Source organism: Sinohyriopsis cumingii, chromosome 9 (genome assembly GCF_028554795.1).
Source record: "Sinohyriopsis cumingii isolate HCF-2022 chromosome 9, ASM2855479v2, whole genome shotgun sequence".
NCBI lineage: Eukaryota > Metazoa > Mollusca > Bivalvia > Unionida > Unionidae > Sinohyriopsis > Sinohyriopsis cumingii.
In genome coordinates, this window is record NC_142969.1 from 49,074,864 (window position 1) to 49,100,210 (window position 25,347).

A 25,347-nucleotide genomic window follows, 5' to 3' on the forward strand; every position below is an offset into this window, starting at 1 on the left:
GCCAAAACCGGATGATTATTTCTTGAGTTTCTACAAGGAACTGTAGACAACCACACTATAAAAGATATAGCATACGTCATCGCCTTCCATCTTGGATTCTTCGTCGGGAATCGAACTTGAATTCATTAGAACATTTTATTATTAGGACTTCTAAAAAAATTCGTGGATTATTCTTGGATTATTTTTGGATTTGATTCTTAAAACCGTAAGTTCTTATTTTTTTCTCAATTTTACCATATTTTTCCAGGGAAATAAATAATTTTTTAATTTTTTCAAAGTTTGTTGTTTTCGCTCTTTCTTGTGTAACTGTTTATTCGAGGCTAAACACGTAACATAATAATATGTACCGGTATATTTTCATAACTGTATACTAGAAAGTCTGCGCGACTATCTCAAATTAAATTAATGACAAACGCATGAAGTTTTCCGGTTGCAAGGATATCCTTACTTTCACTTTTCCCATTGTTGCATTCTGTATTCGAAGATTTGCTATCAATACATCATTTAAGTCTGCCAAAGTTTACGTTTTAGACATTGTCGATACCACAATGTTGCTTGCAATGTTCACAGTCTTTTTTCAGTTTCAACGGGCAAGCATGATTTTCGAAACAATAACTGGTAAGCGAGATTCACTGGCTGTCTTTCTGTCTGTCCGTCATTTCTTTTGCATGCATGAGTTTCCATCGGATTGTACATATGTATATATGACCACATGTTTGTCTCTTCCTCTGCATGGGTGGATGGATGGATGGATGTATGCACAGATTAATTGATAGATACATGTGAATTTATATTAGCAAAATTAAATCATCGGTTTATTCACCAAACATCACTCATAAAATAACGTATGTGTCAAAGTTTCTTCCTACATACACCATTTGTTATCTAATCACATGGTAATTCTTTACCACTGTGATCGATGAATGGGATGTGAGTGTGTGTATGTTGCTTTCAGCGTTTGGTTTCGAAACGGAAAAATAATAATTTCAGTAGGAATTCATCTACCCGAATAATGCAGTTTTATGTATAATATCATTTTTAAATGGCATTGCTGTAAATTGAACCTTAAATGTTTGAATGAAGGAGAATACGTGCAGTGCTAAGGCTCAGCGTACTGCATACATTAGTTTAGTTTATTATTTGTTATACAAGTACAGGGGCTGTTGATATGGATGCATATCACCTGCACGGTCTTTCGTATACTCTAAGCCGCGGGGAATTCTCGGTATGTGTAAAAACTCATATCACCCGCCTGTTGATTTATATGTCGAATTTGTCACTCTGCAGAACCTTTCTTCTTTTTCAAATCTGAATAAATTTGAAACTCATTATATAAAGCATACAATCCTGACTACTGAAAGAAAACAAGGATAATTTGGTTTTGTGCTCTTCTTAAATGTCTAAGAAAACCCTTTTTCAAGCAAATATTTATTCTGAAAAAAAGAATATACATATATTCTAAAAGTTATAAAGTGAAGAAATGACTTGCAGGAAATTGTTCATGGTATAAATAGTCACAAGGTTACATGCAATGTACTTGCAATTGATCATTACAATACGAGTTACCTTTCTATGTGGTCACCTCACAGATACATCGGTATAGGTTCCGCTCAACAGTTGTAAGGGTAAGTTGTTTACAGTGGCAACATGCATTATAGAGATTATGCTGGCAAACCTGCATGCTAATTGCAGGTACTGTGATTTAATTGGCTGCATGTGGTAATTATGGTAACCATGCACGTAAACAGACAACTGTCAAAATAGCTCCAACTTGTTGTTATTGTTGTGGGGTTGAACGCCATTTTTCAGCACACGATAGGCTATGGATGGCGGCCAGTATTAAAAGGTGGAGGAAGAACCCGGGAAAACCCCTGGAAGAACCACCGACCCACGAGAAGCTATTGGCAAGCTTTCTCACATACCAACATTGACCGAATCATAGACTCGAGCCCACGCAGACAGAGGTGAGATGGCAGTGATCCGTAACGGAGAGCGCTTTACTCCACTCAGCCACTAGGGGCCCTAAATAGCTCCTACAATATGCACGAAAGATCAACCTGGGATAATCCAAAAGAACACTAAATGTAGCAGTTATTAAAATAAGGAAAATGAACAGCCTAGACAATACCAGCCTCGGAAAGTGCAACAGATGAATGATTAACTATTTAAAATGACAAACGTTATTTGCTCGTTTCTTAGAAATTACATTTAAAGTCCATATACAGCGAAAGAGCAAGTGGAGTATTTCATGAGATTACATCGGAAGTAAGGGACACACTACATGAAAATTATATAATACACACACGCACGCGCGCACACACACAATATATATATATATATATATATATATATATATATATATATATATATATATATATATATATATATATATATATATATATATATATATATATATATATATATATATATTACACACTATAACCCAAATTACGCCGTTTGCTCACCAAAAGTAAAGTAAAATATGTTCAACAATAGCTCGAATGATAATGAATGAGCAAATCCTTGGAAATTATTTTCTTGATAAATCAAACAGTACGCAAAGTATAAAACTGTAGAGCAGAACCATACATGAACTCTCGTAGTTACCTTCTCACTGTGGGTGTACATGAGCATGCAAGTTTGCGACTGACTAATCAGACTCATAGGATTTCATTCTGCAGTGTGACATAAAGTTGTAACCTTCTGTTTTGATCACATATTATATCTTTTACGAAGGAAACGAGACATTCTTTACTCGAGGATCTGACCAGTTGTCCTGGATAAGGGCACGAGAAGCTTGTGATAATATGTCATACGCCATGCTTTCTGGAATGCGAGTCAAAAGTGCTTTTGGATTGCTTCATGTTGGAGAATTCGCCTGGATCGATGGAAAGGAATACACTTTCTGCCATACACGGGGTAAACTAACGAGTGTTTCTTTGTTTTTGTCATACCCTGCTTAGAGACATACATATATAGGATTCGTTTGTTTCCCAACTGTCCGTCACATTTTTGCTTCTGGATTATAACCCACAAATATCATTCAACACACGTTGATAAAATTTGCTACAAATGTCCGACTGATGGTTCCTTAAAGCAACCTATGAATGGATGTATGTTAAGTTCGACCCGACATATTGTTGCTTTCTCTGAAAACAAATATTTATATTTGTTGTAAATTAATGGTTGGGTAGGCATATAAATGTGGCCCAAAGTTTACTCAGATACGTGTTATAGCTCATGCTGACAATATTAATGAAAACTGTGCAAACAACCTTATCCAAAAAACGTGTAATACAAGAGGATCTGTCTGATACAAAAACAGTGTTTTCAAATGATGGATGACATACAAAAACCATACTATTTGTATTATAATCAAGATAGTATGTACCTTTTTGTTTAATTTTTTTTTAAATTTCAAGGGACTAAAATTATTTTTTCCACTTTAAATTTAATGGTAGCTAAGAAAGTGAATAAAACTGTGTTCAAGAGATTCCAGGAAATTATGTCAATGTGTAAATCAGAGTATTGTTCTTACTAAAATGAAGCATATATTCAAATTCTGCCAATATAATGCTTATGTGGCACACACACACACATTTTTATAAGCCCCAAACAGTACTTGCTAACCGTATTTAATCTGATTCAGCGCCAAAGTATGAAGTGAGTTTCAGTTTAGTAAGGGAGAATGGTGTTCAGCATAAAATTGAAAGTTGGGATTGAATTGGTTTCAATATATATATATATATATATATATATATATATATATATATATATATATATATATATATATATATATGCAAGTTAAATATTCATATCCATCGTGTGAAATCATTAAAAATAAGTATGAATATCGTGCCAGGATTCCAAAAATTTGTGTATTCCCTGTCGTCACGACTTTGATACTTTTCGAATAAAATGAAATTTAACATTGTAATGTCTGAAAATCTTACTCGAATATAGTAAATCCAACATATTCACCGCATGAATTGTGTCAGAACTAATTTGTATATGCTGTATCTCATCTTATATTTTAAAACCATTATTAATCTCAAGACATAACTTTACTAACCTAATTTCCTAAAAGCAGAGGAAACTGTATGTGCGCTAATACTTTTTGATTTATAGCAGAGTTTATACAATTTCTCTATGCATAATTACTTTCTGCAATATATGTATAGACTGTTCATCACTCTTTTTAATACAAAACAGATGTCAATGAGACAAACAGACAATGCAGATATGTGACAGTAAGGAAAGAGGACACAAGAAATAATCTTACTTATATTTACAACAAAGGTAAAAACTGTGCATACAGCGATATGTTAAACACTCTTTATTTTACTATCGATATGCAACTTCATGGATTGTTAAGCTAAAGTTAAAGAAGGAAAGCTACACTACTCTTATTATTAACTTTTCTGTTTTTGTTAAATTATTAATCTTGTACCTGTATGTATCAATTTAATTACTAGTGACAAGAAACATATATGACTTATACTAGCAACAAAGTAGGCTTTAGCACTGTTAAAGATATTTGTATATTCATGTCAGTTGATCAGAACCTTTATAACTCTGGTCAAAAGATGTTTCATGTAGGTCAGAAAGTTCGGTTTGTTAGACCTTATCCTCGTTTCAATTCCAGAACCGTTAATATTAGTAATTTGCATTTTGTTTTCAAATAAATTTTTCGACAACTTTAGCGCTTCTAGTTATAAAATAAAATGATTAACATGTCTTAACAAATAATAATATTTTAACTCAGTGATAGTATATACGTTCAAATTAATGGTTTATACAACAAGAAATATTGCGCCAGTCACCTAGTCGAAGGAACGAGTATTAGCTTTTGATTGGTTAATATTCGTTATAACGTGAACGATACAAATATGGAGTCTGCATTCCGGTTTGGTCTTCGCAAATGTATCAAACTTGTACTAATTTCAAACAGACGGAAAATTTGAGATGAGTGAGGACATTCTTTCGTACACTGATGTCGTCACAAAATGCCTGAAATCAAGTACATCCCTGCAAGTGGTGGAAAACTTTGCCTTACCAATGATTGTTCCAGTGAACAGTACATACTGGATAAAGGATTACAATGCTACTAGTATCATCAACGGATTGAGTAGGCATTTAGTCAGAATCACTTTGTATAACCTCTTGAATATGTATTAGATGTCTTCTGTAGAATTGGATATAACTGGTATTTTGATTCCTCAATTGTTTATATGGTCATCATCCAGTCTGCATATGGTAATGTCATTTTCAATCGTTTGGACAGTAAAATTAAATTATTTTATACGTTATATATCTAATGTTCACTTTTGTCCTCTAATCAGTCAGACAATAATAAGTAACGTTTGTTGAATAATGTATATAACATTAATATATTTCTTAGAATAAGTAATTTCTAAATTAACGTATGCAAAGTTCCGAGCTAAATAGGAAGAACATCATTTGCTTTTCGCATAGATATGACACAGACAAACTCATATTATAAATTATTGATGATGTCAGCACCCAAAAGTAAAACATGGAAAATAAAACATCATATAATAATATTTTAGGGTCGCAAATAGGTTATTAATTTATTTCACATGTAAAAGTCTTACTATGTCCTCTATGAAATAATTCCTTGTCCAATATTGTACAGGTGCAGCACAAACGGTGACAGAGAAATGCATCGGTATAGTGAGGCTGGACTACGACACATTTGAGTTTGGTACAACCTCATGTGATGAGACTCATCCCGTTATATGTGATGCGAGTAAGACTGTCTTTTAATTAAGGCATATCGTCTTCATTTGATACAAGCAATGGGGAGTATAAGGTAGCAAAAAGTACCGCATAGAACCTCGTCTGAATAAACGTCACAAATTCCCAAACACTAGCGAAGAAAATGTTACAAAGCGCTCATTTGAAATCAAAATAAATAAGAGAATTTATGACTCAAAATGGGGCACGTTCAAGGTTTCTCTTCAAAATTAAATTGCTACCATATGTTTAACAATGCATATATAGTGCTTTCTTGCTTGATTTGTAAGTGCTCAAGTGCTTTTTGTCTGTAATTTGATTTATATTCATTAAAGTTTAATCAACGTCACAACAGAGTGCCAAAAATGCTAATAAGAGCATCTAAGCAGTAGGAACTAATACATATAAGTTTTGGGCCTGTTTAATACTGTCTCAAGAGACGCTGATTTTCTTGACGTTTTAAGGAGAAACAAAACACAGACACAATAAAATATCTTAGATGGATGATGTAATATTGCAAACACTTATCGTCATTTTTCATTTTTCAATGGTACAGACATAAATACTACTAAATACGAGCTTGATTCTTGCAGGAAAAGCGAAAGGAAAATAGGTACACTCACTTTAGCCTAAAATGGTTATATTTTCTTTCTTGCAGGTGGCGTCCATACTGCATTAACATTAACAACCAGAGATGAAAGGATGCCTCAGCTCGCTGATTTAAAGGCTTCTAACCAGCCGCAATCTAATGGTACGTCTAATGACAATTCAATGGGCATGTGTCTTTTGCTAGCAACATTTCGCGTCATTCAGCCACTGGAAAATAAACTCAAATCGAATATAATTCATGTATCGTCATATTGAAGCTATTTGAATCATATCACTTATACATGGATGCGATGCATCTACAGACGGCATATATATCAAGTTGTTGGGGAGAAACGCTAGAGACGTTTCAGCAATTATTGACGAAGGAAACTTCGGCAAATGGACAAATTGAGTTTCGGCAAATGGACAAATTGATAATGTATTAATCCATAGTAATACTTTGAAGGAGGTTCTCCGTTGTCGGAAAGGCTGAGATATTGAGATTTACAGGTTTCCAAATTCTGAAACGAGCTAAACTGGATGTGTGCTGCAAAAATACTGAATAACAACAGCTAACACGTTTGCAAATGATTATATGATTGTTATATAAATGTATGTTACATGTACATGATCGAAGTTATATGAACATAACCGCATGATTGGAGTCAATTACATCTGCAAGTAAAGTAAGGTCTGTGAGATCTGATATTTTGTATTATATGTTGCATGTACTAAATGTTTGTAAACTTCTATTTCTGCATTTCAGATTTGATATTCATCGTATTATACTCGACCTTATGGGTGTTACCCTTTGCCCTATCGATTGTCGCCATCGTGCAGTACCGGAAAAAACGTTTGACTAAAAGCATTGCGAAGAATAGTATATACAAGTCGCGTCGTTCTGATGCAAAGTATGTCTTTCTGTCTCTGTCTCTCTGTCCGCCTGTCTGTCTTATTTCTCTCTCTCTCTCTCTCTCTCTCTCTCTCTCTCTCTCTCTCTCTCTCTCTCTTGAGTGCTGCGGAGCCACAGCTGTTAATGGATTGAACTTGTGACTATATTTGTTTTACATGCCTCGTCATAATATAACCTTCAAAATCAGTACGGTAAAATAGTAAACCACAACCCCACATATCTCTCTCGTGCATTTGGTATCTACCTGACGTTATTGTGGTTACGAATGGAAATGATTAAGCGGTAAAAATACGCAATATATGTCAATAACATGTCGGTTCGTTTATTACAGTGACAATGAAAGAATACATATGCTTATGACAAGCACAACTCACGTTCGGACATATATGGTAAAGACCTAAACACGCTGAACAAGCAATTACTTCGAATGGTTACATAATAGATATACATATTTTAACAAAATTTGTAATAGTACTCCTTCTCATAATAAGAGATGCATAAACATAACAAATAAAACAGATATTCTAAATTATAATTATCATTGCAAATTAGCATAAGAAGCGGCTAATGAAGAAACAAATTACGTAACTTGGTGCTTAAGGACCTATTTTAGTAAAATTACGGAAAATTAAAAAAATTTAGAAATATATTGTAGCGAATTAACATTCGAACAATAAATTGGGGTTTCTTTCTTCTGTAATTCGCATTGGAATACAATGTTAAATTTAACCACCCAATTATATTTTTATATGAAGTCATCAAACACAAAAAAACACCAGTAACACAGTCTCTCGTAATTATTCCAAATTGTTCAAAATATTATTCGATAATTATAGTTTAGATGAGCAATGTATTGATTCAGATGAAAACATCACGAGAAGACTTTAGCAACATATTCCTAATTACAAATTTAGAACATCAATAAAACAGTCTCTTGTAACTATTAAAAGTTGATCCAAATGTTACTTCAAAACTTTAGTTAGGTAAGCAACGTTATGATTTAGATTAAAATATCACGAAAAGATTTCAGCAAAATATTTCTGATAACAAAGTTAGACTAAAAGATGATGATACATTTTCATTGCTGCCTTGTGAAATAGTTATAAAAATAAGTAGTATTGTTCGGTAAAAATTAATTTTATAGATCAAGGCATTGTTTCAAACTATGATTTAACACTGCTATAAACAAATGACGTTGGAAACAAAATATAATTCCAACAAATTATACACTGCCTGTAAGAAGTCGTCAAAGATATGCACAAGACGACGACTTGGATAAAACTGTGTGGACAACAACACCATGGCAACTGCAACTGAACATCATTTTAAAGACACAGATCTCGAACGGAAAATGTTTTATTCATGCTAATACCCACAAAAGCAGATTTTTAAAAAAAATTCTCAAATTTTAGAATATTTTATAAATTACAATTTTATGCATTATGTTTACTTTTCAAATTTCCACATTTTTAATAAATACTGCAGACAACAACTCAACTAATCATTCGAGTAAAATGGCATGACCAACTGTGAAGTTAAAACCTGTCGATTTATAAACAAATCAAGCTGTCCATCGGCTTGCATAGATGAGGATGTAACGCTGCCATGAATTCCAGATAATGCTGATTTTTTGTTTGACTGCTTGAAGCACAAATGATTAGTAATATTATAAATCGTTTTTAATGTTAAAAAAAGATTAGCCTGAAGCAAATGTAGCAGGAATAGAAACACGTGAAGTAAGTGTATGAGCAAAAGACAGCGGAACGGGATTAGATTTAGGAAAAACTACTTTATACTAAATTTGTCACAGACAGAGCAATAGTTCTTGAGTTTTCGGAATCATGCAGATAACTGTAATAATTGCTGCACCTTTCTATTTAAACAACCATTTAAAACTCTTACAAAATCGTAAGTTATCTCTTCCTCATTACGTCACTTGCATCACGTGATTGATTGTAAAGCTACGGTCTGGATCTGCTAAATGTTCAACTATGTAATCTCCTAAACTTTCCACACTTTCCAACAGTTTATGCGATCTAAATTACAGGTGCAAGTTACGACTGTAAACATCTCCATATACAGTTGTTTCCACTACCTTCTGCTGTCATAGGTTTCGGCGTTTCATATGTTTGACTAAACAACCGTTAAATCTTACACAAAGCCTCTTTATTCTCTTTAGTTTCCCCCATAACTCAAGAGATGAAATAGTTTCACCTTGATTCTGTTCGTTGAAATCATATACTAATGTCCCTGTTTCTTGTAGTTCTTGGACACATGATTGCTTTCTACTAATTGTTTGCATCACTATGTCTGAAGGAGTTACTATTGGCTATCTTTGTGCAACGGTAGGTTGAAAAGGGTGGTATGAATATATGTCCAGATTTTTATTATTTGGATGTATGAATTTACTCCTATAGTATGTACAACGTAATACATTAATTAAGATACTTCCACCTTTATTTGGAATGCTCCTTTAATATTCGCATTTGCCTTTTGCTTTGCAATGCAATGTTTCTCTCAATATTTACATGAACAAGAATAATTTCATAACGTCTAAAAGGAAACGAATGACAACAGAAGCCTCATCTCCCAATTGCATTTTCGAATATGACTAGAAATAAAAATTCTACTATAACCAATTGAGCATAAAAATAACTGTTCAAACGTTAACTAACAAGTAGTTGGAAATATACGGATGCTACCAAATCAAGAAAACCTATGACAATGCCCCAGTGCCTATCAACAACAATCTTTTGTCCCATGTCATTATCTTAGAATTAAAAAGAAATTAAAAAGTAAATTTCTATCAGTTGATTATCTGGATAAATTTTAGATAGTGATACAAGAATATCACCTAAGATTTTTCACACCTTATTGGTAGCTTTTCTAATGCAAGTTAACATTGCTTATATCGCACTAAGTGCCCGGTTGATGAGACTTAAACAGAAACATATAATTTAATTACCTGCTAAAAAGAACACATGCAATCGTCATATATGTTTTGTAATCGATCTTTTCTTACTTATAACAATTAATTACAACAAATGCAGTTTAACTGGAGTGTTTGATTATTAATATTTAGGTCATTAAGAGAAAGAAAAGAAGTGGACTATATGATAATGAAAGTTACACAAAAGAACAATAATTATGTCAGTTTCGAATGACCCCAGCTCTTTCCTGTGTTATTTTACACAATCTCCATGGTAATAACATTGACAACTTCAAACAACGCCACCTCTTTCCTGTTTTATTTTACTTGGGTTTTCGCTGGCAGTTTTGCATTTTTTAAACAATATGCTTTCACTATCGCTCAAGCATAGTGTATTATTGCAGGGAAAATATTTCTATCCTGTTCTGTCTCATATATGTCAATCGAAACACAAGGAATAATGCGATCTCCATTTAAATCATTATGGTTCATACCTTCATGTTTTGTAATGCAGTCACAGACAGTACAAATGACGTGGTATTACACAAATCAATATAAATCTTGTTAAATTATTTTATTTTTTTAAAGAATTTAAATTTCTAAATTATTATGTTTCTGGAATTTGTATTCTTGATGTATTATATTGGTGTGAAGATTACCTGAAAGAGAGTGTAGATTATTTCGCGACAACTATTCAAGTCATTTTTACGTTTACCTTATATGCTTGTTGCAAATTAAGGTAGAGAGAACAAATATTGAAGACAAAAATTCAACAATTGAAGACCTTAAAATGTTTGTTAGAACTAATGGTTTTATTACTTGACCGCTGGATTCATTGCTGCATTGGGTCTGGTATTGAATCACAAATATTGGTGTATTTTTAAGCATGCTATACCTAATAAAAACTCATAAGGACAATCAATTAAATTGGCCAATGTGCGAAACCAATTCCAAAACTGTTGTAAATTTGTAATTGGCTGAGTTTTTTTGCAACTGGTGTAATTCCAACTACAACAATATAAATGTACAAAGTCCTTCATGCAGCCTGATTATCCATTTGATCATATTGCTAAAGAACGTGAGAAATGAAGGTAGGGTTATTTTCAAAGTTATAATGGCTAAATGTTTGCATTATTCACAGTAGCTCATGTTGCCCCACAAAGACAAAGAAGCAGAGCTATGGTATATACGTCATGGTGGTGGGATCTAAATAGATTTATTTTCTGGCAAAGTTATATTTTGATAATACAAGCAATCGTTGTATTATCAATTTTAAATAATTGCAGTTGCACCAGTTGATAAATGAAAGGAAGATTTCCATTGGTCGAACATAATCATGTGATCAGACCCAATTGCGGTTATTTATGTATAAGCTGTACGGAGAACTACTTTATACTAACTTCTATAAATGGAGTCACGTGGAAAGTAACTAACGTAAACACTAACCTGGAAGGCATACACACTGCATGCCTTTAAAACGAAATAAAAACGGTGGGGGCGTTATGTGCTGTGTGACTTGGCATCTGCCAGTTTATACCACGATAAACTCAGAAGAACAACGTCACACTCTTAAATATATTCTTGATGACACATTTCCTGGAAACATTTATTATAAGAAAACAAAATTGTTGGATATCATTTCATCTTTCAGTCATTCAACAACTTCCTAGGTTGCACATGTAATGTTGTAAATGTAATATTTCTAATGACATGGAGTGGACTGCTCCATTTTATGTCTATATAAAGTCTTCTCGTTTCAAAATAAATGCATGACAATAATATCTTATTCTAGTATAATTCGTGAACTCTAACATTATAATTCCTTCCTAATTATCTTTGGTAATTTGATTTGTTTCACATTTTCCATACTTGCTATGGTCAAATCGTCATCATTTATTGTCCTCATTTTTCTCATATTTGAATATTTGTAGTACATCTCAATGATTACGGTGTACATCTGTTTTCCAAATGCAGAGAAAATAATACTCATAAAATCATTTTGATAAAATTATTGGTTTTTTTTTGTTCGTTAAAACTCTTTTCAATTGGTTGTCTGGTTTCTATTTTACTTGCCATAGCGCACCAAATGGAAACGAAGAGCAAAGAACGTTGGAATTAAGTGACTTTTAGTATTGGTAAATATACCTGTCTGAGAATTATGGTGAACTGAAAGTTTCACAATTTCCATTCGATGTTATACTCAGAATTTACAACTCAATCCACAGTTTAATTGCATGATCGTGCTTACCTCGATTGACAGAGTGAACAGGTTATGCGTTTAGTAAAGATTAAAATTCCTTATAGTCTGTCATTGTCACAAGCATACATCAGCAGATATCAAGTGTGCTTCACATGTCGCTTTATATAATTATTACATCAGCAGATATCAAGTGTGCTTCACATATCGCTTTATATAATTATTACATCAGCAGATATCAAGTGTGCTTCACATATCGCTTTATATAATAATTTAGAGCGTCATTTTTTCTTATTGATTGGTGTTGGATTTATTGTCTGATTTAAAGAAACAAAATGCTATCAATAATATTAAGACCTCTTCAAATACCCCTAGTGGTACCATGTGCATATAATAATAGCGCTAGCATTTAATTTGACTGCATACGCAATTCGTAAAATATTAACTCAAAGCAATAACAAACATCCATCAACAAATTAGGGATTTACATTTTTATAGATTTCCAATGTGACAAATGTACCCAATAAAGAATGAAGAGGTAAATAGTTATTGTCCTGTTTTATATATATATATATATATATATATATATATATATATATATATATATATATATATATATATATATATATATATATATATATATATATATATATATATATATATATGTGTGTGTGTGTGTGTGTGTGTGTGTGTGTGTGTGTATGATTTGGATTTTTAACTTAGCTTTAACAATTTTTCAGTCATATCGGTACGATGTCTGCAGTGTAGCAGTTTATAATGATGTCTAGCACTGGGGCATCATGCCGAAGACATGTAGCATGATGTCCCACACAGTCACATCATCTTGACACGAGGCCTACCAGTCCTAACACTAACCTCTTAATGCTGAGTGCCTAGCGAGGCAGCTGTTAGTTCCATTTTTGTAAGTCTTTGGGATGATTCGGCCGGGGATCGAACCCACGACCTCCCGCATCCGAGGCGGACGCCCTAACCACTAGGCCACCGGAGCGGTTGTCGTGTCCTGTTATCTATAGTTTGGACTACCTTGCCGCGTTTATATTTCGCGTGTTTAACTATATGTTCCTGGTACTATAACAACCAAAATGATTTAAAAGTTGTATATTTTTGCAAATGACTTTTGACAGCAAAGATTACGCTGGCGGTAATATAGAAAAGAAATACTAAGTAATTAGGTAATTTATGATTTCCCAGAAATCCCATTCTAAAGGTTGGTTTTAGAAATTTAGAAAGGATCGAAAAGTTATAAAGCCTAGATCCTAGGCTGGGCTTAATGCATATTCATAGAATTACGTGATATATGGAGAATAAACCACTGAAAAGTTTTGCCGTAAGTTATCTTTTAAGATCTTTTCAAAAATTGCAATATTTCGGAGCAGAAAATTCATTTTTCTGTTCACTCTTTCAGGCGAAAACAAGATCGAGAAACGCTACCCCGAGACCATTTTATGCGGTGGCATAATGAATCAGAGAGCAAATCGACGCCTTGTAACGACTACAAGATTAAGGACAGCACAGAAGGTCAAGGAAATAATCCAAGAGACGTCATTGATGACGAAGGATACGATAATTTCGATCCGCAACTTGGGTTGTACGAGAATCCCATTACCGCAAACAATCCTACATCTCGCTATCATATTCAAGGACACGCATTTTTGAGAAATCATGCCCCACTTTGTAACGAACGTTACGATCATACCGATCCACAACTTGGGTTGTACGAAAATCCCATTAACACTAACAATTCCACAACACGCTTTCATATCCAAGGAAAGGAGCTATTGGCAAAGCATGCCGCTCTTTGCAAAGAAGCAAAGTCCAGCAAAAATGAGAAAGGATTGTTTCCCGCTAGAGAAACTCTTGACCCTCAGAAATACATGTCGATGCATGCGAATGAAAGAGACAGCACGATTGTTTTGGATACAGAGAACACGAATCTTTACGAGAACTTCAATCGGGTCGATATGCCATTGGAATGTCATTACGATAATATCTGATTTTGAATAGATCCGCCACTTTAAAAATCCTAAGAAACATTATCTGCCCTACTAATTATGTGTACAAAATATTCAGATCTTTTCAATAAAACTATCTGAGAAAGACTGGCATTATGTTATTTCATTATGGAGTGCGTCTGTGTGTGTGTGTCTATATTATATCCCCGACTTCGTTCATTCCTCTGTTGGGTATGTGCGTGTTTTCAAGATGGTTTGTAGATTATTTTCAGTCGGGGACAAATTAAAATCATCTAACATACATAATAATTAAAGATTCTTTCTCTTCCCATACATTTTCTCACTTTATATATATGTTAAAATAAGTAATGGAGAAGAGTGAGAGGGAACAAACTTTGTAAAATTAACAAATAATTTAGTTCCTTAGAATACAATTGAAAAATGTAGAATGATCCTACGGTTTTGCGAATCAAACCACCAAATAGTTTTATATATATATATATATATATATATATATATATATATATATATATATATATATATATATATATATATATATATATATATATATATATATATATATATATATATATATATACGGTGTCGTTAATGTAATGGTTATATATTTAAATTAGCGGAGTCGGATACAGATAAATTCACACACTGTTCTTTCTCAACAGAAAATTTGATAATACCTCTTGTCATTGGCAAGTGAAAAGCAAAAGGAGTGAGGATACAGTATCCTTTTGTTGAACATATTTTATTACATATTTATTTTTTATTTTTGCTAAATAGCTGGACTAAATCATGTAACTTAGTTGTCAAGTACTACTAATACTGCTACTACTACTACTACTAATACATGTGAAATAATCATGATGATAATATTACCAATGATAATGCTAATGATAATGCTGTTCGATTCATAATCCCTAATTTTGTCATAATGAAAATTTGAGAGCAATGACTTCCTTCAGAGGTCACCTGTATACAAAGGCCATTTATGCCTTTTGCATTGCAGCCGAACTTCGTCCTAAAAGGCAAACATTCTGTAACACCACGTATACACACACACACTGTACACACACACACACACACACACACACACACACACACACACACACAGAGTAGGTATGGGTGCAACGTTGTATGTAATGACGCGTGTTTTTTAGGTCAAGATTGCACACAAGTGCATTCACATTGGAGAACATCTGCAATATTCGCCGTTTTCAAACGACAGAATATGTTTGCGGACGTCGTTTTGGAATTACTTACCCCGGGAACTGAACGTTTATCAACAGAAGTGTTCCACTGAGCATTTTCAATTTAATGGTGTGGAAAATTTGTGTTAAAACATTTTTACAATGACGTTTCCTTAGTTCAAATTGCAATGAAGGCATAAAACAGAATTAAAAAAGCAAGTCATCACAGCAGATATAGTAAATGACTCTTCTCTATGGAACTATTTGGTTAGACTTTTAACCTGCAGAGGCTCTCACATAGCGGGTGATGGTGCTGTGTAAGATACACTTAAAATAAAACATTCACTAAAAGTCATCCCACTTGCCACACTTATTGTGGACAAAAATGGATTACTTAACGTATTATGGATTATGACGCTATTCAGATCATCGTTATCATCTCGTGTAAATGTATTTGTATGTAGAAATCTTAACCTTAACCACATATCAGTGCAACAGCTTGACATACTGAATAAATAGCAATTCACAAATGGATATTGCATGACTGTGTTTAATACCCTTGCAGCAGTAAAGGATGTATTTTGTTTATGCCAGATGTTCATAATCCTTTAACCGATTTTGGTGTCAATAATATTGTTTACAATTGTTGCTTTCAGGAACGGGGATGAAAAACATGTACTTGTTTTGATTGTGGAAACTATACAAAGAGGTTTTGCACACACACACACAGACAATTGAACCACTAAACAAGTAATACAGGTGAATGATCTGTGCGATATAGTGATTACTATGCTCCATGCAGGACTACCAAGAGCGTAGTCATAGATGTGTTGTTCCATGGTGGACCATGCAGATCGACTTTAGTTGTGGAAGTTCAGAGTGATGACCCATAACGACATACAATTGTACAATAATGGAAAGCAAAGGGTATGTGTTGCGTTTTATCTCAATATTCCGTTATCATGTCCTCCAATTAATTCTTTGGACTTTGTCTCAAAAAGAAATCGTATGGGCTGATTTCACATACCGCACGAAACTTTCCAATCCTACTTTCGTATACCAATCGATAATTTGTCTGCGAAAAGGTGAAGAACATAGCTTTGAAGTTTCTTGGTGACACGTATTATTTGCACGTTTCTATAGTATCGGACACTGCATGCCCGAGCGATCTGTGTACTCTGGAAGCTTTTGTAAAGTAATGAGCTATATGGCCACAGCCAAACCTCCATATTAAGAGAAAGTATTTGCATTAAGAAATAAGGTGTCTCCAGCCAAATTCGACTGCAGATATGGCCGAAGCTATTCGATATTGACCAGTTTTTATCCATAGATAGGGACTGTACTCGAATCAGAGAGAAATTATAACTGATATGAACTTCAACTCCCGAAAAATGTTGATTCTGTAAAGGTAAAAAACAAACTGCTGAAAATGAATTTGTGAAATATGAATCACATCTAAACCTTATTCAATATCAACTTCTAATCTGAATCATAACAGATGTTGATATCATCACAAATTTCATTAGAATCACTTGAGTACGAATCTGGGTTTATGTGTTTCATATGTCATTGCATTTGGATATGTCTGCCTGTGAAAACATGAGAAATATTTTTCTATGAAAATCTCAGCACATTAAAAATTTCACATCTATGCCCATCGCTTGCGCTAGCGTTCAAACAAGATGAATTAAACACGTACAACAATTACATGTTATTTGATTGACTGGGCTGATTACGTGTAAATTTAACAAATATTATCATTTATTGTTGTCTCAATACGGTGAGCTGTATTAAAGGTCGGGTACATAGAACTTCAATTTGAATATTACTAAGTGCACTGAGAAAGTACATACATACATACACAGATACATACATACATACATACATACATACATACATACATACATACATACATTGATGCATACATACATACATACATACATACATACATACATACATACATACATACATACATACATACATACATACATACATAGACATTTTGCTGTTACATCGTGTATATGACTAATACAGAACTGTATTAAACTTCAATAAAGAATGTGACAGTATGGGCCTAATTTCACAGTTTCGTACATATTGGAGTCCTTAATAGAAAAAGAGGCTAATCAATGACTCAGTTCCTCATCCCCCTCTCTCTTTCACCCTCTTGTGTCCTAGTTTACAAGCATTTTTCGTGTTAAAATTAGGAACAAACTGTTCAATAACCTCTTAGAGTGCTTAAATTTGAGTCACGCTTCAACAACTTTTAGAATGGCAGCAACTGTAGTTGTGACCTAAATGCGTATTTTCGTCTTTTGAAAATGCTTTTAAACATTACGATCAAAATTATAAGTTTGCAATCTCGACCTAATTCAATAAATATTATCAAACTTGCGCTGAGAGCAGAATCTACTTGAATATTGCTTGAGAAACATGCTGTATCATGGAGGCGGTTTTAAATATAGAAATGGAAGGTTTTGTTCTTGTCAATACAGGCATATAAAATGAAACTATCGCATGTAGGATTTGCAAAGAGCAACTGGCAGCATTAATCGTTGTATGGTTTCAAAAGGAAAGATACATAAACAAACACGTTTTCTTTTAACTTTGTCAATATTACACCACTTGTGAACTAGACGATTGCAAGGATGATTATATTTTTATTCTCTAAAATCGATTTGCGTAATTTCTAGGATGATGAGAGGGTATTCATTCATAAGAGGGTTTTGAAGACGAGAGTAGAAATACACTGAAATGTGTAATTACGCTGGAATCAAAGACAACACTATAGAAAGACGGCAAGTGAAAGAGATTTCCTCTTTTTCTTCTCCGTTTAACGTGGCATAAACCGTTTGTTGCCAAATCACACAGCTTGCATAACCATATATGGCATAATTTTTTGACCTAATTTGAATCAACTGTTTTAGCTGTCTTTCGGCAGCTAACAGTTTAACCACGACAAGCACAGAACACGATTCGCCAAGGCTAATCTTTACTTCCTTTTTTTTACTTCTCTTTTCCCAATTTAAAGCGTTATTTACCACGTTTGTTTCAGCGCAAAATAAAATGGATTGTTGTATAATGTCTACAAGACCAATCCAGATTACCTTCTGCAGATATTTGACTATGAGACGGACACACAATAAATGCAACACATTTTCTTGGAAGTTTTCTGAAAAGCACGGTATAGTGAGGTACAAATAAAACTGATTAAACTGAATAAGAAACTTTGCATGTTTTAAGAGAAACACCGCAGAAAAACAAGGAAATCGACCGTCATTTGCGGCGCAAACAATTATGTACATTTTCAAACTATTTCTTTGATTTGTTTTCTTTTTAAGTTTGTTCATTTTTAAATACGCGAATCACCAACTCACGGATTTCAGTACATCACGAATCTTTTGTTTTGATTTATTCATTTGAACATGTATTGTCGGGAATATTGGACAATTCAATATCTGTATTGTTTTCAAGACAGACCAGAAACCCTCGGAAATGAGTAATATTTGTTTCTATTCCATAACGCTTCCATTGAATCATGTCATTGATAATTTATTTTAGCCTATAATACAACATAGAAGTTTTATTTTAATTTGACTCCATAATTCACTTGCATTAGTAGTCGTAGTAGCGGTAATAGTAGTAATGTCCTTTCATGTGAACCGTACAAGATATTGTTACGTTACTCACAGAGATTGTGTGTTGAAAGAAATGTTTTCAGTAATATAACAACCAGTATACGCTCCAAATGTTATGCATTTACGTTGATCATCTTCCAGTCTCAAATTTGTACATTTTTCCGTCTACATGTCCGTCAGTACATATCTCTCTCTCTCTCCTAGCAACTTATAATATTTACTTTATTCAAGCAGATCCTTCATTTAATGCAATTAGGATTTTTAAAAATATTGACAAATAGGTAGTTATACTAACACTGAAAAAAAATCAAGGCTATCTCAAAAATTAAAAAAACTGCCATGAAACCAGTATGTTAGGATGCGCAGATACAATGTGATTTGTCTTCAAACTCTTCAGCAATGTCATACATCATCCGTCAAGACGTGACGTACATGATGACAATGACGTCAGTAATGTCCGGTTTTCGTATCTTTGTATTTTGTTGAGTAATAAAGAGAGCAGTAAAGAAATTAAACAAATATAGAGACGAAACTAAACTAAAATTGAAAATGTTCCAATAGCAAAATGTGACTTAAAAACCCTGTTGTTGTAATTTGTGCCATGCTGAGAAGAAAATGATGAATTATATAGAAAAACTCATAAATCGATATGTGAATCAGACAATGAGTAAGGAAGCTGAATGTATGTGATCGAATAGTCCAATATCTTGGGTATAATAGGCACTTTATGTTACAGAAAATAGAAGTTCAGACGAGAGTCAGATCCACAATGTTTTCGGGGGTTGGGGTGGGGGGTTGGGGTGTAAGAGGTGGATCAGGAGTCTGAGGAGTAGGAACCCTTGGCCCTTGATTGCAAAGCCCCACGCTGCACTTGTATATTGAGCGTTTCAAAGGTATCATTTTAACTATTTCAATAAAAGAAAATACTCTATTAAGTGAGTAGGTTTTTCTTGCAGAATTTTAATGGAGCTTGATGGTTTGAGTTAATGGGGTGGGAACAGACAGAGAGGTATAAGCGTAGATACACACTGGTGAAATTTGAAGACAATCAGCCTTAAGATATTCCAAGACAGAGCATAAAGTACCATTGGTAACACGAAGAACAATTAGTTCAGTTGTTTCTAGTATGTTTATTGACTTGAGGTTAGTTTACACAAATAAGCAATGTCGTAACTATTATCATAATATTTAAACGTTTTAGAAAAGACAAGTTAAATGTGTGAAATTCAATATAAAAAATTAGGTTGTGTCACTGTCAGTTGAAAGAAAATAAGCTAAGGAGAGGCAGAGCTGTATGACAGTATTAATTGCGTGCATATATATATATATATATATATATATATATATATATATATATATATATATATATATATATATATATATATATATATATATATATGTGTGTGTGTGTGTGTGTGTGTGTGCGCGCGCGTGCCAACATTTTAAGCTAATGAAGCTATTCGTAAGGGGAAGAAACAGTTTACCTCCACAAAACAAACATAAAACACAAAAGTAAAGCGATATTTTTCTCTCACATGTTTGAATGTCAAGGAGGAAATCTTCCAACATGATATAAAGAGATGGAAAGAAGAAAAGCGGTCTTTAGACGGGTAATCTAAATGTCTCTTTTAGGCTCCAGTCAGCCCAACAAAGTTGCATAACAGAAATCAAAGAAAGGATTATTGTGCTTATCTCATAGTTAATCTAGGTGTTAGGAGCTAATTCCAGCTTGGGGATAAAGGACAGAAACTATGCGTGCCGAATAATCATCGCCATGTATAAAATTTACAACAGAAAATATATTCTGGTAAAATTATGCAAGGAGGTACTAAAGTAAATGATTTAAGAGAATGGTGCTGCGAGATATACTACTACTACTACTACTACTACTACTACTACTGCTACTACTACTACTACTAATAATAATAATAATAAATCTAAACAGTTATTTGAGTAAATAGTTATGAAAAAATTGTGTACCATTTGATAAAACTGATGCCAGTTAGACTTTATATTTAAGCCGAGCTACCTGTGAGTTTCACTTGTAGCGTCCAATATTGCCTCTTTCGTATGCGTTCTATATCCGTCCACCTGAGTTAGATTCAGTTAGTAGTTTCTTGATGGACTCGCATGAATCCATAGTCGAGTTGTCGCGGTGGACAAGGTTCGCATAAATTTTGTTGCGATTGACGTTCTAGTGGTTATTCATTTTCTTTTTTTAAATCAACAGTTTCCCAAACATCATCATCATCATCAGTCTCATGACCTAGTGTGGTCGTTGAGGCACTGTGCTGCTGAACATCTGACCAGTTCCATCCACTTGTCTCGATCATGTGCCAATACCTGTGTCTCCTCAAAACTTTTCCTGGTCCATTCTGTGATGTTGTCAGTCCACTTTTTTCTCTGTCTACCTCTCCTTCTGACACCCTGGACGCTGCCCTGCAGGACTGTTGTGGAGAGACTGTTGGCTGTAGTGACATGGCCATACCATTTCAGCTTTCTCTTTTTGACGGTGGTGAGGAGGTCCTCATATTGGCCCACTTCGCGCCTGATGGTGTTACGCACTTCTTCATTTGTGATGTGGTCCAAGCAAGAGATGCCAAGGACGGTTCTGTAACATCTCATTTCAAGTGACTGGATTCTTCGTTGTAATTCTGCTTTCAGGGTCCATGCCTCACATGAGTACAAAACGACTGAGATGACTACAGCTCGTAATAGTCTGATTTTAGTTTTCAGACAGATATCCTTGTCTCTCCAGATGGGTCTTAGCTTTGACATAGCTGCCATTGTTTGTGCTGCTCTTGACAAAATTTCTGCTCTTGATCCCTCTTCAGTGATTATGGAACCAAGATATTTGAACTGGCTCACTGTTTCCAATTCATGTCCTCTGACTTCAATCTTGGCTGAGATTTGTTTGCCACTATTTGTCATCCGTTTTGTCTTCTCAGCGCTTATCTCCATGTCAAATCTGGAAGATGTTTCATCCAGGTTCCTCACTAAGGTGGCTAGCTCGTCTTCACTGCCTGCCAGTCCATCAATGTCGTCTGCAAAGCGGAGGTTGGTGATGTTACGCCCTCCAGTGCTGACTGTCCCACAGTGGTTTTCCAGGGCTTCGCCCATGATGCGCTCTAAGTAGATGTTGAAAAGCGTGGGTGACAGGAGAAAGCCTTGACGCACTCCCACTGTTGTCTGGAACCAGTCCCCCACAGCACCTTGGGAAATAAATGCACTGGTAGCCTTGGCGTACAGCTGCTTCATGGTATTGATTCACTTTTGACCCATGTTATACTTCTTTATTGTGGCCCACAATGCCTCATGCCACACTCTGTCAAAGGCCTTTTTGAAATCGACGAACACATGATAGATGTCTTGTTGGTGTTGCGAGTACTTTTCGCACAGAACCCTGAGATTGAATATTTGTTCTGTTGTGCTTCTTCCACTCCGGAACCCGGCCTGTTCTTCAGCGATTATTTTTTCTGCTTGTGGTTTCAGTCTGTTCAAGATGATCTTCAGCATTACCTTACTAGCATGGCTGATCAAACTGATAGTTCTGTAATTTTGGCATAGCTGGAGATTGCCTTTTTTGGGAAGTGTTATAATCAGTGAATGGGTCCATTGTGTTGGCCATTCACCTGTCTGCCAGATCTTGTTGCAGATTTTTGTTAGTAGCTCTTTCACTGATTCTCCCCCATTCTTGATAAGTTTAGCTGGTATGTTGTCTACTCCAGCTGCCTTCCCATTCTTCACTGCTCTTATTGCTGACTCCACCTCTTCTTTGAGAATGGGGAAGTCATCATCATTTGTGGAGTTTGGAACTTCAAGCACCTCTGGGTCTCCTGTGGACTGATGGTTGTAGAGTTCTTTGCAATACTCACTCCATCTTTCTGCAATGTCACTCGCTTCTGTGAGGCATTTTCCATTTTTGTCTTGAATGGTACTGACTCTTGGTTTTTTCTGTCTGGTGAGGTCTTTCACAATTTGGAATGCCTTTTTGCTGTTATTCTTTATCAGACTGTTCTCCATTTCTGTGCACTTTTGTCCAATCCAATTTTCTTTTGCTTTGCTCAAGTTTTTTTTCTGATATTCTTGTTTATTTCTTGGTACTTCAATGCCCCTGTTGTGTGTCTGGTGGTTTTTAGTTCACTTCGGGCATCACACAACTTCAGAATTTCTTCTGTAACCCAGGGTTTTTTTGTCGGTCGATGAAGGCCAAAGATGTCCTTGGCAGTTGCTGTCATGACTGTGTTGAAGGTGTCTGTCATCTCATTGACATCACCATCCATCACAAGGAGTGGAGCAAATTTTCCTCCAATTGTGGTTTTAAATGACTTGCAGATGTTAGGGTCCTTCAGTTGTTCAAGGTTGAATTTGAGCCTGATGTTCTTTGGCTTGTTAATTTTCTTCAGCTTCACTCGGAAGTTCATAATCACGAGGTCGTGATCACTCCCAACATCAGCACCTGGGAATGTCCTTGTTTTTGCTCTATTGATGCCAGATCGGTAACGGTTTTGAACCAGTATGTAGTGGATCTGGTTGTGATGGGTTCCATTTGGTGAGTGCCATGTCCAGCATCGTGAAGCTTTATGTTGTCCCAGGGTGCTGGCTAGTACCAAGTTGTTGTAACTTGCGAACTCGAGCAGCCGTCTCCCTCTTTCATTGATAAGCTCATTGCAAGAAGGTCTACAATATACTCCCCAGTCTTTTAGAGCATCTTAGCCAACTTTGGCATTTAATTCTCCTTGGACAATGAGGATATCTTTCTTACTGACCATGTTTGAAATACCCTGTAGTTTGTTGTAAAACTCCTCTATTTCTTCATCATCATGATCGGTAGTTGGAGCATAGACTTGGATAATTGTGATGTTAAAGGGAGATGCTTTCAATCGAATGGAAATGATTCTGCTAGATATGGGGCAGCATTCAAGCACAGATCCCTTGATGTCTTTGTTTACAAGGAAGCCTACTCCATTTATGGATTTGTCACACTCTCCACTATAGTATAATATATGCCTATCTTCGGTTTGGTGTTCTCCTAGGGATTTCCATCTAACTTCACAGAGTCCCAGAATGTGCCATGTGTAGTGTTCCAGCTCATGTGTCAACTCTTGGAGTCTTCCTATTTGCGCCAGAGTTCTAATGTTCCAGGTGGCGATGGCAATGTTGTCTCTCGCTCTGATTGTATGTATAGTACCAGTAGCACACTTGTCACCTCCGTCCTGGTGAACAACGGGCGCGGTCCTTGTTGACCCGGGCGACGACCGATCCGGTATTGTAAACTCAGATTTGTCCAGCATTATCAGTGTGTCTTGGGCAAAAGTCGTCTGGTGGAGCCGATCCCTCTCCAGACCAAGAAGTTGCCAGAAGAGGATGTAGTACATCGTCCAGCTGCCTTAGGGTCTCCACTCCGGATTTTCTTTTAGGGTTTACTCCCTTAGCCTTTGGCTAACCAAAGCCGACCTTCAAGGCAGCATGAAGAGTTGCAAAGGTTTTACATGTTAGAAGACTGATTACCTTTCTAGTTTGACACGCTAACTTCTGATTGTTCATGAAGCTAACCCTTGTCGTCGAATTTCTGAACGATTTAGTTTCTGGGTTTTTGTGCACATTAGAAAGACTTGATTTTACAGCGGTATATGCCTGAGTCTGTGCTCTTGTTGGATGCTACTATGGCACGCACTAGATGGTCCTTCAGAGCTTTAAGTCCACCGTACGCAACCATAGGAACTTATTGATATATCTCTTCTGACGTTCGGAGGATTCGATATATTGCCAGTGCGTTGGAGTGATTTGTTGTAAATTTGGGTTTAGGTGGGGGCAGTAACACTTTTTTGGTTTTCTTGGTTTTATATTTCTTAAGGAATCTTCTTTCGAAGGGTTGTAGTTTTGTTAAAACTCTCCTCACTGTAACCCCGTATTTATGTTCTCCTTCAGCGGAACCCCTTGATCTCTTGGTGACGCTTTCCAAAGGCAGCTGATTTACAGAATATGCGTTTAGTTCCAGTTCACATACCATAAAGAAAATTTTATATACACACGTATACATACAAACATATATATACATATGCAAACACGCACACATATTGTTTCACCTTTCACGCCGAAGCATCCAAGAAACATTGTCGGAATTCGCCCTTTTGATATGCAAGTATG

The 25,347-nt window shown here is 35.1% G+C and overlaps 1 protein-coding gene and 1 non-coding gene across 7 annotated transcripts in view; one reads left to right on the forward strand and one right to left on the reverse strand.

The window, feature by feature from the left end:
* The first annotated feature begins 485 nt into the window (after window positions 1-485).
* LOC149791777 (uncharacterized) overlaps window positions 486-25,347 on the forward strand; it is a 41,450-nt gene continuing 16,588 nt past the window's right edge. For 5 of the 6 annotated variants that reach the window (XR_016423395.1, XR_016423396.1, XM_089970285.1 and 2 more), the window contains exons 1-7: window positions 486-618; window positions 2,737-2,919; window positions 4,213-4,299; window positions 4,952-5,128; window positions 5,657-5,770; window positions 6,416-6,508; window positions 7,112-7,256. Coding sequence is in view for 4 of the 6 variants with exons in the window: in XM_089970285.1 (XP_089826411.1) it covers window positions 549-618; window positions 2,737-2,919; window positions 4,213-4,299; window positions 4,952-5,128; window positions 5,657-5,770; window positions 6,416-6,508; window positions 7,112-7,256 (869 nt within the window). In the remaining 2 variants the exon portion in view is untranslated. Of the gene's footprint in view, window positions 619-2,736; window positions 2,920-4,212; window positions 4,300-4,951; window positions 5,129-5,656; window positions 5,771-6,415; window positions 6,509-7,111; window positions 7,257-13,810; window positions 14,503-25,347 lie in introns of those variants that run through there. The other variant, XM_089970286.1, reaches the window with a different exon arrangement.
* Window positions 13,321-13,393, reverse strand: Trnap-cgg (transfer RNA proline (anticodon CGG)). Its single transcript has one exon. It is a non-coding gene; the product is annotated as a tRNA-Pro (tRNA).